The sequence below is a fragment of the Semicossyphus pulcher genome, unplaced genomic scaffold (genome assembly GCF_022749685.1).
Source record: "Semicossyphus pulcher isolate SPU_LCO1_2020_fin unplaced genomic scaffold, fSemPul1.0.p SCAF_1, whole genome shotgun sequence".
Lineage (NCBI taxonomy): Eukaryota > Metazoa > Chordata > Actinopteri > Labriformes > Labridae > Semicossyphus > Semicossyphus pulcher.
In genome coordinates, this window is record NW_027211603.1 from 2,229,622 (window position 1) to 2,248,204 (window position 18,583).

The 18,583-nt window shown below is 43.9% G+C and overlaps 1 protein-coding gene across 1 annotated transcript; it reads left to right on the forward strand.

Moving 5' to 3' along the window:
- The first annotated feature begins 4,549 nt into the window (after nt 1-4,549).
- Nucleotides 4,550-18,126, forward strand: LOC138589023 (ATP-binding cassette sub-family C member 12-like). Its single transcript, XM_069659300.1, has 28 exons — nt 4,550-4,689; nt 4,853-5,000; nt 5,141-5,377; nt 6,469-6,642; nt 6,954-7,101; nt 7,810-7,958; nt 8,090-8,197; nt 8,291-8,497; nt 8,621-8,692; nt 8,796-8,920; nt 8,990-9,062; nt 9,907-10,110; nt 10,477-10,605; nt 10,908-10,980; nt 11,984-12,034; nt 13,007-13,093; nt 13,819-13,922; nt 14,174-14,356; nt 14,474-14,700; nt 14,822-14,959; nt 15,147-15,336; nt 15,484-15,573; nt 15,861-16,041; nt 16,316-16,475; nt 16,851-16,929; nt 17,037-17,150; nt 17,682-17,846; nt 18,037-18,126. Exons 1-28 carry the CDS (start codon nt 4,586-4,588, stop codon nt 18,124-18,126), a joined length of 3,810 nt encoding a protein of 1,269 aa, XP_069515401.1. The 5' UTR covers nt 4,550-4,585.
- The last annotated feature ends 457 nt before the right edge of the window (nt 18,127-18,583 follow it).

Genomic DNA, 18,583 nt, shown 5'->3' on the forward strand with positions numbered 1-18,583 from the left:
TAAGTCATGAGTCGAGTGTCATGAGTCTGCTTTCCCCCACAGCCCTAACAGAGAGAAACAAAATACATGCAAACTTTATGACCTCTATGCTGTCATTAATTTATGAGTGCATTGTTATTTTCTGTAAATATATTGTCTATAGATTGTTTCAAAGTCTATCAAGAGATCCAAATTAGCTTCAGAGTGTTTAAGTGAACATTATGAAGAAGTACATGAAAGACCAAACCTCGGCAACAACAGAAAATAAATGTACCAATGAAATAATGTATGTTGTACATTGTCAAAGGCTGCAGGTATAAAATGTAAATACACAAAAATGAATAGAAATATATCATTAAAATAAATCATTTAAAGTACAGTGGAGCTATTTTTCTGACCCCTTATGTATTTAATTTCCATCTTATTCACTTATTTTTCAGATTATTAAATCTTATCAGTAATTTCTTTCAAACCTGTAAATTAAACACTGATGTCTGAACTTTAACATATCTGACATATCAACACTCTCAGAGCACGGACACTTATCATCATCTTATTTCAGATAACAGACTTACATATTGAAACCTCAACAAATTTAGTGTGAAGGATATTTTCTTATTCATTCCTCAGTGATGTGAATGTTCGACTTCTGTAATCTTGTATTTGATAAGCCGCTTGCTTGAGTCACATTACATTGTACAACATAGAGCGAGACCTTTTTTAGAGAGAAACTAAATTAAACTTTAAACATGTATTTGTACACATGCTTGCACAAACGCTTATAATGATCAGAGAACGGGTTTAACTACTCCATGTGACCAACACACAGCTGATTGTCGTGTGTCTGTATATTTTAATATGTGTGCTTATAAACATGTAGTGATCGCTCCATTGTGAATTAAACATTAAATGACATCAGAAGCTGTACTGGTAACTGTGTTTGATCAACAGCTTTGACATCCCTCATGCAACCACAAGATGGAGCCAAAGTAAACGACATACATGCTTCAAACAGGAAGTAGACACAAGTGCTGTTTGGCTGTTTTTTTTATTTATTTATTTATTTGATTAGGACAATGCACATATCAACATATCAGCAAAGGGCATCAATATAAATATGCTGGAGTTAGCACAGTTGCTAAACTTCATCCGATGTCCTAAAGCAGGTATCATAAAAAAAAACATACAGACAATACACCATAACTGTGGTTAGAAGTGGGCTCTGTTGCATGTGTGTGTGTGTGTGTGTGTGTGTGTGTGTGTGTGTGTGTGTGTGTGTGTGTTTTTTAAGACCAGAAAAGCTCTGCTGCAAATCTTTTTTAAATGTTGTTTTAAATTATGTGGCTTGTTTTATTCTGAGTTCTGAGGTGGAGTTTGTGTATCTGCCCGTTTCCTTGTCTGTTGTCCATCACTTCCTTTACCACTAAAGTTTGATTACACTCAGAGGTCACACTGAGCACAAAGTTTAAACCTTTTTAATCACACTTTGTACGTGCATCTATTCTCTGCTGTGCCCAGAAAACCTCAGCAGAAAGGCGCTCAGGAGGCCCATTAACTGTTATCAGAACTCAGTCAGGATGTCCAATCTCATGGTTGCAAACTGTTAGCATCACTCACTGTACATAACGCCCTCGGTTAGGGGCACCTGGGCAGCTCACCTGGTAGCCCGTGTAAAATTAAGTGTCCCACACTAAACTTCCCGACCTCAATAAAGCCAAATTGCCAAAAACAATCCTAATAAATTACATAAATGAAGCACAACATAGGTAGCCTACCTGTTAGCACGTGGTGGCTAACTCTCAGTACACATTAGCTATCTGTAAACACACAGTGGCCATCTGTTAGCGTAGGGTGGCTAACTTTTTACACACTTAAGCAAATTATTAGCACACTGTGGCTAACTGTTAGCCTAAGTTGGCTAACCATTACGAGCTAACTGTTAGCACACTGTCGCTTACCGTTAGCACACAGTGGCTAACAGAACACACCTGAACTGTTTGCTAAGTGATCTCTGAGTCATTTTCCTCAAACATCTTACAAGCAGGAAAAATCTGCAGCACAAAAGGAAAAAGTATAATTAACAAGTATTAACAGCAATGATGATTTTCACCTGTCAGTCAGAGAGCTGTAAATCACCGTTAGCCTAACAGCAGTGTCCAATTATGTGATTCGATGGTTGGAGGTGGGGGAGGCAGCAGAGGTCATGGCGGTGGGGGAGGATGGAGCCTCGGGCAGGTGAACTAACTGACATGTTTGTTGTTTGAGGAGTTTCCGGTTGATAAAAGCTAGTGGATCCAGTTTGGCTGAATGTCCATGACGCGTGAGCCGGGTGGAAGAGTTAAAGCCACAGAGAGAAGAGTCCATGTGGAGCTGAACATCAGGTGAGTCCGTTCACCTGATCATCTCTCAGGCTGCTGAAGCTAAACGATTCATAATGAAACATTACCGTCAGGTTTACCAGGAAGTTTTTGTTGACTTGTGATTGTGTTGAGAAAACCCTCTGAAGTGTGTGCACAGTTTAAATGTTGTCAAAGCTGAACTTTTGTTCCACAATGCAAGAGAGCCATGGAGACAAACTGTGAGCATGTCACCTGGACCCTCGGCTGTGGGCCACATGGGTCACTTAGATGGTCTTAGTTGAATTGAGTCGTTGAATAATACGTTTGTCTTTGATGGTTTTGATTTTAAAAGTTATGTTATGTATGCGGCCAAAACTATTTTAAGTTAATAAACACACATTTTTCCATGATCCTCTAATGTCGCAATTGAAATGGTCACATGAGGGCAGATATTTCAGCAGCTATGTCAAACCAGGATCTTAGTTTAGAGCTCTGCTTCTTACTACGAAAGAAAGAAACACTCACAAAAAAGAGGGGGTCCTCAGTCCACAGTCAAAGAGACCACATGGAGCACACATAAGCTTTAAATACTTCCTGGTTAAACCACATTGCCTCCAGCAAAGGTGAAGTTAAACTGACTGTTCAGGCTAATAAAAATATAAAAGATCTTTCTGTTAAAATGCACCATAACTCTACAACACATCCATCAAGCTGGAGTTAAAGCTTCTACTGCAGGTTTGAAACAAAATGCAAATAAAAGAACATTGCGTCCTCCCCCCTAACGAAGTCCAACTTGGTACAGTCCAGAGCACCAACAGGGGGAGAAATGGGAATTCATGTTAACAGGGGTAAGAGAGATCCATCTTCATCCTCAGAGAAAACAACAATTAAAAAAGAGGGCCCTTAATTCAAAGCAACCAACAAACTTTAATGATAACATACTAAATTAACTGTGTCCTAAAGTTACCCAATAAACACATGTCACATAACAACAACCAAATATTGAATTAAAAGATGAGGGTCTCTGTCTGAGCTTTGGTATCACCCGGACATAGATGAATCTGCTCTGTCCTCTAGTGGACGTTTGGACTGAAGGCAGCCTGAGGGGAACACCTGCAGACAGTACTCAGGTCTGAGAACGCCCGGACACTTCCTATGTGTTTTATATCTGAGAGATAATGTAGAGACAGACAGAGCTCCTTTTATTTAAAGCAGTCTGCTTGTTCATATATGTGTGCTTTGGAAATAAATAGTGGAGTAAATAGAAAGTTAACCACTTCACCTGTTTAGCAGTTTGGAAGGAAAAATGTTTTCTTCTTCTATGATCTATTATTCAAACAGTGTTCCCTGTGAAATGTAAAGCCCTGTATGTCTCCTAGCTTTCTCTACAGACTGATCTGTGATCTGTTTCTGTCTCAGCAGGATGAATGGTAAACGAGACCAAGCTGCTGATTGGACGAAACTTCCAGGTCCACATGCTTACTCCTCCAGCCAGTCAGAAAAAGCAACAGGGTCAAGGTGAGTCTGTGAGACTGGTTTGGTTCAGCCCCTTTCACACATGCACTGCATTCCGGACGTTGTCCAGGTGGGCTGCACGTGTGAACACAAACAGCAGAGTTTTTCACCGCGACTTTATGCAGACTTTTTCTGCAAGAAGTCAGGAACATTCGCTGCGAGTGATTGGACTGGGTGGTGACATTTATATCATGTGATCGGTGTGAAACCAGAAGAGCGACACATAACAGGATGAATAAAAACTTCCAAGGTTGAAGAAGGATTTTTTACAAGACTGCAAAAGCAGATGTCTGCAAACTGGAGAGACTAAGAGATTCAGGAGCGCCTGGCTGTGAGGGTCGACGTCGGAATTGTTAGCTAGTTGTGGGGACTGCGGCATACTTTTTACGTCGTGTCCTGCCTCGAGAGCCTGAGCTGTCCTTAACTGTGGATGGGCTGAGTCTGAGATGATCTAATCTGTAGCTAGAGTGAGTCTAAGCCTAAGGCCCAGCTGGAGATGGTCTGAGCTGGAGATGATCTGAGCCTTGGCTCGTCTGAACTGCAAACAGTCTGAGTCTGAGCTGTAGACAGCCACAGCCAGAGTAAAAGCTAGACCTAGCTTGTCTGAAGTGTAAATGGTCTGATCTTAGATGGTCTGAGTCTGAGCTTTTCTGGTTCTGAACCGTGGTGAATCAGATACTGAACCCTCTGCTGGTTTTTTGATGTTGAGGTCGAGCCCTCTGGATGGAGCCGGCTTCCTGTCCCTCTGCACCATGTCCTGGATGACTCCTGTGATGTGGTCCATGTCCAGGAAACAGCTGAACTTCAGCTCGCTCAGTCTGTCTCCTCTGGACGGAGCCGATGCCAACGGAGACCGGTGAGACCACAGTAAAGAACAATACTAATAATTACTGTTATAAAAGTTTATTGACTCTGTGCTTTTGAATTAACATAACACAACGTGCTTCTCAAAGCCTTTGAAAAGATGAAGGGTGTTAATGTTTCTGTTACTGTGTGTGTGTGTGTGTGTGTGTGTGCAGGCTGCAGACTCTGTGGGAGCAGGAAGTGTTTGCCGTCGGTCGACAGAAAGCGTCTCTGACTCGAGTGCTGCTTCGTTTCCAGAGAGACAGGCTGCTGCTGGTCCTCTGCATCAACGTCCTCTTAATGTTGTCTCTGTTTGTCGGCTCAGTGAGTAAATATAACATCCCATCGAACAACTTTCCCATCCACATCTACAAAAGAACTGCTGGGATGTAAATGTCTGTTTTCTCTTGGGTCCTTATAATTTCTATGTGTCAAGTCCTTGTAATGTGTCTGTGTCCTGTCAGGGCGTCCTGGTCCATGAGATTCTCCTCCACATCCTCCACCAAGAGTCGTCTGTAGTTTGGGTGGGCGTGACTCTGTGCTTTGGTCTGGTCACTGTCGAGCTCTTCAGAGTTTTCTGCCTCACTCTGAGCTGGGCAATCAACCTGAGAACAGGAATCAGACTGAAAGCAGGTTTCTGCATGCTGGGCTTCAACAAGATCATGTCTCTGAGGACGCACAGCAGAGTCTCTGTGGGACAGGTGTGGAAGAAAAATGAGTTAAGATTGTTCACTTTATTATTCAGTGTGTTCTGCTTCTCCTCCCACATATCGAATGTTTCAGTTCACGTTTGTGTGTCCAGCACAAAGAGATGGCCAGGGACAGTTAGCCTAGCTTAGCTCAAAGACTGGAAGCAGAGGTAAATTGCTATTCTAGCAATACTGGAATCAATGGGGGATATTAGCCCAGTTAAGCTCACAAAATAAAAGCAGAGGAAAACTGTAAGCCTAGCTTAGGTCAAGGCCACAAACAGGGAGAAACTGTTAGCCCAGCTTAGCACAAACACTAAGCTAGCATGGGAAAAAATGGTTAGCTCAAAGACTGGTAGAAGAAGGAAACTGCTAGCGTAGCTTGACAGAAAAACTGGAAGCAAAGGGAAGCTGTCCCACTAGCTTAGGGAGTAGGGAAAATTGCTAGCCTAGCTTAGCACGAACACTGGAAGAAGAAGAAGAAGGGCACTGTTAGCCTAGCTTAGCACAAAAACTGGTAGCAGGGGGATACTGTTAGACTAGCTTAGCACTAGGAGTGAAAGCAGGGGGAAATTACTAGCCTAGCTTAAATACTGAAAGCAGTGAGAAACTGTTTGCTTAGCTTAACTCAAGATTTGGAAGAAGTTGGAAACTGATAGCCTAGCTTAGCACAAACACTGGAAGAAGAAGAAGAAGGGCACTGCTAGCCTAGCTGCTTGCAAACACTGGAAGTAGGGGGAAACTGCTGGCCTTTCTCCATTGGAAAAAGACACTTTCCTTAAATGTGTGGTGTTCCATGCTAGACCTGGTTTAGTTAGTTATCATACTTTTACTGTCATATGTCACCTTTTATTCAGATTTTATTTCCCTTTTTCTCATAAAAATTACAACTTTTTGTCATAATTCTGTTACAGTTGTTGAAATGTGAACAGTAGACCTGATGCTGTGTCATTACTTTCTTCTTCTACATGGAAATATCAGGCGTGTTTTACCTCTGGCGTTAATTTCCACAAAATCAAGCTGAATGGCAGCTGATGACCTGTTTCTGCTGCTCAGCCTGTTTGATAACAATCTGTCTCTTTCTCCGCCTGCCTGTTGGTCAGATGGTGAATGTTTTAACCAGCGACAGTTACAAGCTGTTCGGGGCTGTCCTGTTGGTTCCTTTTGTGCTGCCCTTTCCCATCCTGCTCGTCATCTGCTTTGTGTACACCTGCTACATCCTCAACTACACCGTTCTCATCGGCTTCTCCATTTTCATCACCTTCATTGTTCTGCAGGTCTGTGGACACACGTCCAACTCTTGTACACTTACGTAATAGAAAAATATTGATCAGAGAGTCAGATTCTAGAGACAGGAAGTGGTTAGCTTAGCATGAATGTTTTAATGCATAGACAGCAACTCTTTGGATGGTCTCAGTTGGATTGTCTGAGATTAATGATGAACAAGCCTACTGAATTGAGCGCTGGAAAAAACTGAGGCTACTGTTAAACTAACACTGAGGAGTCTGAACATTTTTCCTAGCTGTTAGTGGAAGCAGAGTCAAAACACAGAAGGATAATATTAATATGTTTTCTCTGTGTTTGTCAGTTTGTGTTTGCCAGGCTCATTCATCGATTCCAGCAGAAAGCAGTGATCATCACAGCCAGTCGTGTTCACACCGTAAACGAGCTCCTCACCTGCATCAAACTCATCAAGATGTACGTGTGGGAGCAGGCCTTCAGCAGCAAGATAACAGGTATGAAGAGTCACTACAGTGTTACAGTCACAGCACAATCACTGTCACAGAAGAGTCACAGCTGAGTCGAAGTCAGAACTGAGCTGAGTCACCTTCACAGCAGTTAGAGCAGAGTCAAAGTCAACGCAGTCACAACTGAGTCACAGCAACAGATGACCCAGTTGAGTCACAGCTGAGTCACATCAAAGACAAAGCAGAGCCGCATCTGAGTCCCAGCTGAGGCCCAGTCACAGCAGCGTCAAAAGCCCCTTTTCACGCTGCAGTTCCGCCTCAGCACCGTAACGAAGCTCTGCCGTCAAGCAGCCTTTACCATTTTACAAGCACCGTCGGCGTGAAGCCGCTCCTGTGTGTGTTTTTACGAAGTGTTCCGGCGTTACGGGAGCAAAACGTGTGCGAGGTGTAAACGAACAGCGTGTGCTTCACATACACACACACGGCGCTGTTTTGCCCTGCCAGGTCCGCCATTTACGCAGATGCCGTTTCGCCTGTTACTTCCTCCGATGCCGGCTCAGGCAGAACGACTTCGCCCCACCATCTGTGCGCTTTACAGAGAACACTGAGCGTATCAGAGGCGTAATAATCCCGCCTTGAACTGGCAGTGTCAAAGGGGTTATAGTAAGAACTGAGTCACAGAAGCGTCACAGCGGAATCAAGGTTAAGTCTCAGTCAGTGTGTGTGTGTGTGTGTGTGTGTGTGTGTGTGTGTCAGACATCAGGACCTCAGAGCAGAGGATGTTGGAGAAAGCTGCTCTCATCCAGAACATCAGTGTGACCATCAGTCCCCTCGTCCCCATCATCGCCACCATGTGCACCTTAGTCGTTCACACCTGGCTCGGTCTGCCTCTCAGCACCTACACTGTAAGTACATCATTATCAACAACAACAACAACAACAAGTCCACAAGCAACAGAAGCGGTGTCTGCATTAAGAAAGAGTCCAGTGATGCTGCTGAGTCTGTTTGTTAGTTCAGGTCTCTGTTTCCTCACCAGGCTTATCCCGTCGTCACAATCTTCCACTGCATGAGATTTATTCTGTCTTTGACGCCCACTGCTGTCAACTTCCTGGCTGGAGCTGCTGTGTCTGTGGCACGCCTCAAGGTACACCAAGTGTTTTACATTTAGATACATTATAACAATTATCTACAAGAACGTGAGGACATGTATACTATATGAGTGTGTGTGTTTTTGTAGAAGTTACTGCTGATGGAGAATCCTGAGCCGTACGTCCTCCAGAAGACAGACGGCAGGTCAGCAGCCATCATTGTGGAGAAGGCCACGCTGTCCTGGAGCAAAGAGCTCCACGCCCCAGACACAGAGGACAGGGACGACCTGGTGTCCAAACCACGACACCCTGAAGTGCTGCCCATTCTGAGGAACATCTCCTTCACCCTGAACAAAGTCAGTGTTACGTTATTAGCAGCAACTAACATTTACAACAAGCATGAATAAGACTCAGATGATTCAGTTTCAACAGGATGTAATGCACATGCACATTTATGATTGAAAGTGTTGGTCCTGCAGGGCCGACTGCTGGGTGTGTGTGGGAATGTCGGCAGTGGGAAGACGTCACTGATCTGCGGCCTGTTAGAACAGGTGAGTTAACCTGTTGGTCTCATGGTGTTCACCTGTCTGTGTCTTCTCCTGTGTGCAGCAGAGCCGTTAAAGTTCTCTCTGTGTTGTTTGTGTTGTGGTTCAGATGCACCTGCAGCAGGGATCAGTCTGTGTAGACGGATCGATAGCCTACGTCTCCCAGCAGGCCTGGATATTCTACGGGACGGTTCAGGACAACATCCTGATGGGGGAGCCTTTGGATCGGTCCAGGTAGTGAGACTGTCCTCCTGTGTTAAAGGTGTCAGCTGATGCCTGTAGTGACATGTGGATTCTCTGCAGGTACAACAGAGTCATCAGCAGCTGCAGCCTGGAGGCCGACCTCCACCTCCTGCCTCATGGTGATCAGACGCTGGTGAGAGACTCTTCACTGTGTCAATAAGTCAACATCATCAACAGTGAACTTTATTTACAACAGTCTTTTTATTCATGAACACAGGTACATCTTTTCTTCTTCTACTCTTTTATCGTTCATGAACACAGGTACATCTTTTCTTCTTCTACTCTTTTATCGTTCATGAACACAGGTACATCTTTTCTTCTTCTACTCTTTTATCGTTCATGAACACAGGTACATCTTTTCTTCTTCTGCTCTTTTACCGTTCATGAACACAGGTACATCTTTTCTTCTTCTGCTCTTTTACCGTCCATGAACACAGGTACATCTTTTCTTCTTCTGCTCTTTTACCGTTCATGAACACAGGTACATCTTTTCTTCTTCTGCTCTTTTACCGTCCATGAACACAGGTACTTGTCTTCTTCTTCTTCTACTCTTTTACCGTCCATGAACACAGGTACATCTTTTCTTCTTCTGCTCTTTTACCGTTCATGAACACAGGTACATCTTTTCTTCTTCTACTCTTTTACTGTTCATGAACACAGGTACATCTTTTCTTCTTCTACTCTTTTACCGTTCATGAACACAGGTACATATTTTCTTCTTCTACTGTTTAATTGTTCATAAGCACAGGTACATCTCTTCTTCTACTGTTTAGTTAAAATATCCAAATGTCTTGATTTTTTACTGTCAATATTTTAAATCACAAAGACATTCGGTTAATTAACAATCATTCATAATTTCATACCAGTGAATCAGTGAGTTATTAGTCTTTAAAAATCTGAGCTCTTAGATACACCTTCACAGAAACATGTACAGTGATGTGTGTGTGTGTGTGTGTGTGTGTGTGTGTGTGTTTCAGTTAGGGGAGCAGGGTGTGGACCTGTGCGAGGGGCAGAAACAGAGGATCAGTCTGGCCCGAGCCGTCTACTCAAACAAAGACCTGTACCTGCTGGACGACCCGCTGTCTGCTGTCAACGCTCACGTAGGAAGACACATCTTTGAGGAGTGCATCAAGAAGCAGCTGCAGGGGAAGTCCATCGTACTGGTCACTCACCAGCTGCAGGTGGGTTTAAACTGGTCACTCACCAGCTGCAGGCGGGTTTAAACTGGTCACTCACCAGCTGCAGGTGGTCATCAGAAGAACTTTAGCTGCCGCCATGTTGTTGTTTTTTAGAGCCAGCACATATTTGGACGAGAGAGAGGAGCTGCAAACATGTTTATTTCTGCTGTAAAGTTAAATATGGGTTCTTATGGGGATTGACTCACTTTTGGATCCAGCCTCAAGTGGTCACTGGAGGAACTGCAGCTTCTGAAAACACTTCATTCTTCAGCCCCGGGGGTTGTTGCTTTGTACTGACTTACAGTGGTCTGTCTGTCTGTGTGTGAGACAGTGAACCTGTCTGTGTGTCTCTGTGTCTGTCTCCATCAGTACATGGAGTTCTGTGATGAGGTTCTGGTCATGAAGGATGGGACTGTCCTGGAAACAGGAAGTCACCTGGACCTGATGACGGCAGAGGGACACTACGCTGAGCTCATCACCAAACACCTGGAGGAGCAGGTATTCATTTATAGTGTGTGTTTGCAGTGTATCCATGAATGTACAGACTATCACTGGATTACTTTGATACTACCTGATTCTGTAAGTGTGTTTATGGACGTTTATTCTGGATCAGAAATCAGAGACAATCAACCCATTCTGCTCTGCAGCGCCTCCCTGAGGAGGCTTTAGTCTCCCACGACTGTTACAGATCTTACAGTCACAATCAGGTTAAAGTTTCAGTGGTTTGGTTTCTCTTGGTTTCTTGTGGTTCCTGTTTGTAAGATTTAAATTTGAAAAACTCTCACTGTGCTCCTTTTCAGCCCCTGAGAGAGGAGGAGACGGAGAAGAGGGTGGAGCTGAATGGTCACATGGACGGAGGGATAGTCAATCCAGGTACAGTTCACAGAGAGTCTAAAGGTCCTTTAAACAGGGACCTGAGTACGTCTGTATTAATGCGTCATATTTCTTCTCAGGGATTAATAAAATACTATATCTGTATTTAAGTGCACTGTGTTTACAGCTACAACTTTTAACTCTGTATAACCAAAAGTATCATGTTTGAAACACACGTTTTTGAGACCTCAACACCATAGTGTGATGTTTAAACATGTTGAGTACAGCCAGATACATGCAGTGCACAGATAATCCACCAGGGGGCAGAACAGGACCAGAGGATTTTGGATCGCTGATATTTTTTCCAATTTTGCAAAGTTAAGACAACAAAAATATTCAAATTGAAACTTTAAGCTGAATATTAACTGGATTTAAGAAACATAAAATGACCTCATATTTTTATTTAAACTTATTTTATAGTAAAATCATTTGAAAATGTAATTATCCGAGTTAAAGGGGTTTAACATGTTGTGTAAGACGTGTGGTGCATTTTTGCGGGTGGTTATAGTCGCTCTATGAACGACTTTTAAGGGGTTAAAAATGTTTGATGTGTGTCTTTTATTTGTTTAAACACACACAATGTAAATTGCAAAACAGAAACGCCTGATGTGTCAAATATGATATAAAACAAACTTAACATGCAACGTGTTTTTTAATTGATCAGAAGGCTCAATAAAGACTTCACATTCAAAACGTTAGAATGTTCTGGAAATAAATTGATGGTTCAGGTCACACAGAGTTAATCAATACATATCAATAACAGATCTTTTAAAATACTTTATTATCGTTGAAGTTGTTTTTGCTGCTTTTTCTTTATTAATGACTAAAAACATTCATAACCTTTTATTTGTGTCCGTGTTATAACATAAACAGATCGAAGAAAACACAGTAAAGAGAGATCAGCTGTGAATAAATAAATAATGTTCCAACATTGTTTAATTGTTACACTATGATGTAAACATGAATGTCTCCGTACTGTAACAACCAGTTTGTTTCCCTGCAGCCTTCCAGATGTCAGACGAGAACGCCGACGCACTGTCACCTGACTGCAAACGTGAGTTTGTACAATAATAATAGTAATAATAACTTTATATATATATAGCACCTTTAACAACAAGAGTTTACAAAGTGCTTTGACAGCCAAGCAAACAAAGTAAAGCAGAGAACAAGCAGATCATAAAACCAGCAAATCACAAAACCAGCAAAGCACAAAACCCAATACCCAATAGGCAACAGGAGAACCCACACAACCAAGACCTCAGAAACAATATAAACTTGTTTCTGAGATAATATCCTTAAAGTCGAGGGGAAATGAAAAATGTCATTTTAATCCTTTTAGATCACATCCCGGTAGTATTGTGCATCTATTTGACAATATAGGCCAAAAAAAAAAACAGGAAATCAATTTTTTCGTATTCTTATATCAAAATCGATCACTTTTTCTAAATTTAAATAAAAACTAACTTTCACGCGTGCTTACGTAAGTTAGCACCAAACAATTTCAACCAATCAATCTGCAACATTTAGCCGCAGAGCACCGAGAACGCTCGGTCAGTTAGCTAGCTACTGCGCTGTGGAGAACGTCTGTCTACGCCCACTTCTCAACCATCAAATCAAATCCCTCTAATGATATGTCCCGCCTGCACGTCCTGTTTCACTGGGAAATACGTCACGATATGAAAGCTAGATACTCTCGAAATGCCGTTTCAGCTCGACTTTAATATAAGATCTTTGATATGAGAACAAGACAGCACAGTTATCTTCACACTGATCAATGTGATCAGTGTGAGAATAAGTGTAGATAGTGTTCATTTTGGCAGCTATTTCAGATTTAGTCTTAATCTTAAGATGATAATGCTCGTTAGTTTTTGAGTTTTACTTTTACCCAGTTTATAAAATGCAGTACAAGTATTAAGTCCAGTCGTTCAGTCCACTGTAATGTACCCACAGCATTTATTATAGGAACTCGATCACAGGTTGTTGAAGTGATTGTGGATCAATAACTTTGCTTGTTTCCTCTGTGAAGCTGCTGATCAGCTGATCGATCAGGAGAACAGCAGGAACAGTTTGGTCACATGGAGAACGTTCAAACAGTACTGTCTTGCAGCCGGAGGTCAGCGCACACACACACACACACACACACACACACACACACGCTCAACAATCATGTCTTGTGCTGCAGTGGTTCTCAAACCTCCTTCAGTAATGTACCGTCTTTGACATATTGATTATGATTGTTCTAGTTTTTCATTTTGCAGCCGTGAATGATTTATTAAATAACAACCTTAATGTTTAAAAACACCAGATGAGTTGTGTCGGCTCTACGCAGCCGTGAGATCATCTCTCCTTGAAACAAAGCCCAACACTGGGAAGGTTCAAATACGAGAATTAAAAAAGGTATTCTTCCTGATGCTCACGATATTTTAAAGGCTCTGTTTTATAAACTGTTTCCTGTGACGTCTCCCACTTGCCCATGCACACTCCTTCTGGAGCCTGTAGTTTGGCGCTTTGGCCGGGTTTTGCAGGGTTCTTGTAGGAGGTGGTGATTGCTTGACGGCAGGCAGGTGTGCTGATTGGGGGGGGACACACTCGAGCACTCCTCACTCGTACTAAAAAGTCTGAAAATAAACAAAAACACAAACACGCATCCCGGAGGAGGAACTGTGACGTCTTTCTGCTTCATAACAACCACAGATCCTTTTTCTTTATTATATTTCACATAAAAACAGACTTTGCACTGATAATCATCAACTTGAACATAATTGGCTTTTCAAAATAAAAGTCCCTGCCTCATAATAATAAAGGATCTGTTTGTTAAATGCTCGTCTCTGCCTGCAGGATACTGTGTGAGCTTCTTCATCCTCCTGCTCTTCATCGTGCTGATCACTAACACAGCTCTGAGCTACTGGTGGCTCAGCTTCTGGCTGTCGCGTGGACACGGGGTGAGACACACACACACACACACACACACACACACACACACACACACACACAAACACACAATCATACACTCATACACAGACAATGTTGTTAAGTGTTGTCTCGGTTGTTTTCACGTCATCTGCATGAACCTGTTCTTCCTCATACGAGCCTCAAACCGAACATCCTTAACCCTGAGGCTTCATTTAGTCTGACACGACTGAAAAGCAGATCTTTCCGACAGCCTGACTCGCCTCGTTGTGTCGCTCCTCAGACAGCCAACGTGACGGCCGCAGATCGAGGGAACATCTCTCTGAACCCTGACCTCCCCTTCTATCAGCTGTGGTTTGCTGTGATGGGCGTCCTCCTGCTGATCGTCTGCCTGATCAAAGGTTTCTGCTACGTCAAGGTCACGTTTCGCGCCTCCACCACGCTGCACAACAGCCTGCTGGAGAAGGTAAAAAGAAGAACAAATAGATGGTAAAATACAATGAAATCAATAAACAACGATACAGTGAAGCTGTGGAAGTTGTCACTGATGTGTCGGCTCAGCTGATTGGTTGTCAACTTTCAGATCATTGGGAGTCCCATGAGTTTCTTTGACGCGACTCCAACCGGCCGCATCCTCAGCTGTTTCTCCAGATATCAGGATGAGGTCGATTCTTTGGTGCCTCATCACCTCAATGTGCTGCTCCTCTTCTGGCTCATCGCCGTCTGCGTCTGCATCATCAACTCCATCATCTTCCCCATCATGCTGCTGCCCGTGTTCATCCTGGTGACAGTCCTCACTTTCCTCCTCTGGTGCGTCGACACTCATCAGCAGAGCTCATTTATAAGCATCATGATTCTCACAAAGATCAAGAGTGTCTGATGGATGTGATTGTGAAACAGATGACTGACAGTAAACACTGCTCCTCTGCAGGATGTTCCGGGGAAACATCATACAGTTAAAGAAGATGGAGAACATCAGCCGCTCCTCCTGCATCTCTCTGTGCACCTCGGTCGCTCAGGGCCTCAGCACCATCCAAACCTACAACAAGACGCACGACTTCACACAGCTGTAAGACTGTCCCCTGTCACTCCAACACATCTCCAAGAATCAATCATTATTTATATAGTACCTAATCCGATCGCAGAACCTCTAAGACACTACAGGAGACAGGAAGACATGCTTCAGAGTTGACTGTCGGGCTGATGTCTCTACACTGTGTATCAAAGTACCAGCTCATCCCTCATTTGTGTTTTAGGTTCAAGAGGCTGTCGGACACCCATGCTAACCACCTCTTACTGTTTCACTACGGGATGCAGTGGCTCTGCTTCCTGGCCGACTCCCTGTGTGCCGTCATGACGCTGCCGGTCGCTCTGCTGGTCGTGTTCGTCTCGAATGATGTCAGCAGCCCCCCGATGAAAGCCCTCGCTCTGTGCTACATCATACAGGTGAACTGTCACCGGACACAGCATTACCAAAGTATCCAAAGTGGTTAATGCAACATAAACATTAATTTCCCCTTATTAGAAGGGTTCAGCTGATGAATAGATGGTCTCTAATGGTGTATTTCTGATCATGTGTTTTGTTTGTAATAGCTGACGGGCAACTCTCAGTACATGATCCAGTCAATGATGGAGGTGGAGATGAAGTTCATCTCTGTGCAGCGGCTGCTCGACTGCATCACGGTCAGTGTGTTGGTTGTTGGGGGGGGAAAGGTGGAACTCGGTGCAGCAACTTTATGACTTACAGCAAACACACATTAGAGACATGGTGTGAAATGAAAATGGGAAAGACAATGTGACGTTGTGTTGAGCGTCTATTTGCTGAAAATCTGGTGAACTGTGGAGCTTTTAGCAACTAAACAGGCAGGTGTTTTCCTCATGAGGTGGTGGAGACCAAACACAGAGCTAAAGAGGAGTCAATATTGGACTCCATTCACATTTTCCACTACTAGATCCTGGTTGTGTTTCAGGGCTGTGGGTCGGAGGCCTCAGGCCAGCTTCAGGTCTCAGAGGACTGGCCTCAGTACGGATCCATCACCTTCCTGGATTATACGATGAAGTACAGGCAGAACTCACCTGTCGTCCTCAACGGGCTGCAGCTTCACATCAGAGCCGGGGAGAAGCTCGCCATCGTTGGAGGGGCCGGTTCAGGTGAGAATTTGTCTTCAGCGTACACCGTGTATAAGAAGTGGATGCACCCTTGTGCTTTTAAAAGTGAAGCCAATTCGGAAGCGCCTTCAACCTGCATTCTATCTGACAGCCACAAGGGGGCGACTACAGTGTTGTGAAAAAGCAACCTTAACAATGAAGACCAGGTGATGGGTGAAGATGGAAAATATTGCATCATGGACATAAGTGTCTGAGGAGGTTTGGTCAGGTGTTTGTTTTGTGGTGCCGATGATCTCTAAAATCTTTGTTTGTCCAGGGAAGTCGTCTCTGGCCGTGGCTCTGTTCCGGCTGGTTGAACCGGCTGCAGGAAGCATCCTGATAGACGGAGTGGACATCACGTCTATCCGCCTTTCTGACCTGCGCACAAAACTGTCCATCATCCCCCAGGACCCTGTGCTGTTCACCGGGACTGTCAGGTAACCTCGGCCTTCTCCTGTGTATGCCCACTTCCTGTCACCATCCACTTTCTTTCATCCTTAACCTCTCGGCACCATCCACTTCCTGTTTTGATCCAATTACTGTTATCCTATCCTTTCTGTCAACCTCCGCTTCCTGTCACCATTACTTCTAGTTACCGTCCACTTCCCTTCACCCTACACTTCCTGTCGTGCTCAACTTCCTGTCCTCCTCCACTTCTGGTCACCCTTCACTTCCTGTCAACCTCCACTTCCTGCTGTCAAAGACGCTGGTGGTGGTGAACCCAATGATTTGGTGGCTGCGTTGTCTCATTTGCCTCCTGCAGGTGTGTGTTGTGTTTGTGTGTGTTGTGTGACGTGTGTGGTCGTCTGCAGGTACAACTTGGACCCTTTCAACAGCTACAGTGATGAAGAAATCTGGGCAGCGCTGGAGAAGACCTACATGAAAGACACGGTACGTTTCATTCTACATTTATTTATTAATAGTCATTAGACAGCACAGGTGTGGTGCTTGTCTTTGATTGGACTTTATTTCTTCTTCTACTCTTGATATTTGGGCAGATTTGCAGTCTGGACAAGAAGCTGCAGGCCGAGCTGACGGACAACGGAGGAAAACTCTCAGTAGGACAGAAACAGCTGATGTGTATGAGCAGAGCTCTGCTACGAGACGCTAAGGTCTGTCTGTCTGTCTGTCTGTCTCACTCTCTGCCAGTCGACTGACTGTCTGCTTGTTTGTCTCTCTATATGTCTCACTCTCTGTCTGTCTGCCTGCCTGTATGTCCGACTGTCTGCATCACTGTCTTGCTGACTGTCTGTCTGACTGTTTGTCTACCTGTATTTCTTACTGTCGGTTTGTGTGGCACACTGTCGGTCTGACTTGTTGTCTGTCTCTCTAAATGTCTCACTCTCTTCCTGTCCGTCTGTCTCTCTGACTGTCTGTCTTTTTGCCTGTCTGACTGTCAGTTTTACTTTCTGCTTGTCTGTGTGTCTTCCTGTCTAACTTGCTGACTGTGTGTCTGTCTGTAGGACAGGCAGGCAGACAGACAGACAGAAAGACAGAAAGACAGACAGGGAGAGAATGTGAGACATACTCTCTCCCTGTCTGTCTGTCTGTCTGTCTGTCTGTCTGTCTGCCTGACTGACTGTCTGTCTGACTTTCTTTCTTTTTATTTGCCTGTCTATCTGACTGTCTGTCTCTCTCATCAGATCGTCCTGCTGGACGAGGCGCCAGCGTCTGTCGATGCAGAGACGGAGGCTCTGATCCAGATCGCCATCAGTGAGGCGTTCGGGTGCTGCACGGTGCTCACCATCGCTCACCGCATCAACACGGTCCTGCAGGCGGATCGCATCCTGGTCCTCGACCAGGGAGAGGTAACTCACACACACTGCAGGCCAGGTGTCACACAGGTGGTTCAGGTCAGACCTCGTCTGGTTGTTACGGACTAATGAGACCAACATGTACAAATCAGCTCAACAACATTTACTGTTAGAATCTTTGAGTTAAACAGATCCAGGGATGTTCCAGGCTTCCTGAGTGAACAGCTCTGTTGTTCTCCTGCAGGTGGTCGAGTTTGATCATCCAGACATGTTGATACGAAGACCAAACTCACTGTTCTCGTATCTGCTGACTACTAACACTTGGCCGTCCTGAAGTACTCAAACACATCAACGCTGTGATGTCCTGAAGTCCCCAAACACATCAACACTGTGATGTCCTGAAGTCCCCAAACACATCAACACTGTGATGTCCTGAAGTCCTCAAACACACATAAGTGTGTAGGCAGAGAGGTAAACAGGTGATAAAGCATCTGTTGATCTTTTCTCACATTGTTTTTAAAGACTTTTATGAAACACACATTGTGATGAAAAGTAAAAGTAAAAATAACGTTTGCATGTATTTATTCTGTATATTCATGTGTATATGTATTTAGATGTATTTATTTATGGAAGTAATGAGAGTTTATAATTTGTAACTTCTGATCTTTGTGGTGAATGAAAGCTCAGAAAGTCTCTCAGTGAAGGTCCTCTGTGATGACCAGAAGCTGAAGTACAATAAATAAACAAATATCAGGATGTTTGTTTTTATTACATAAATTCTCAAACTCAAC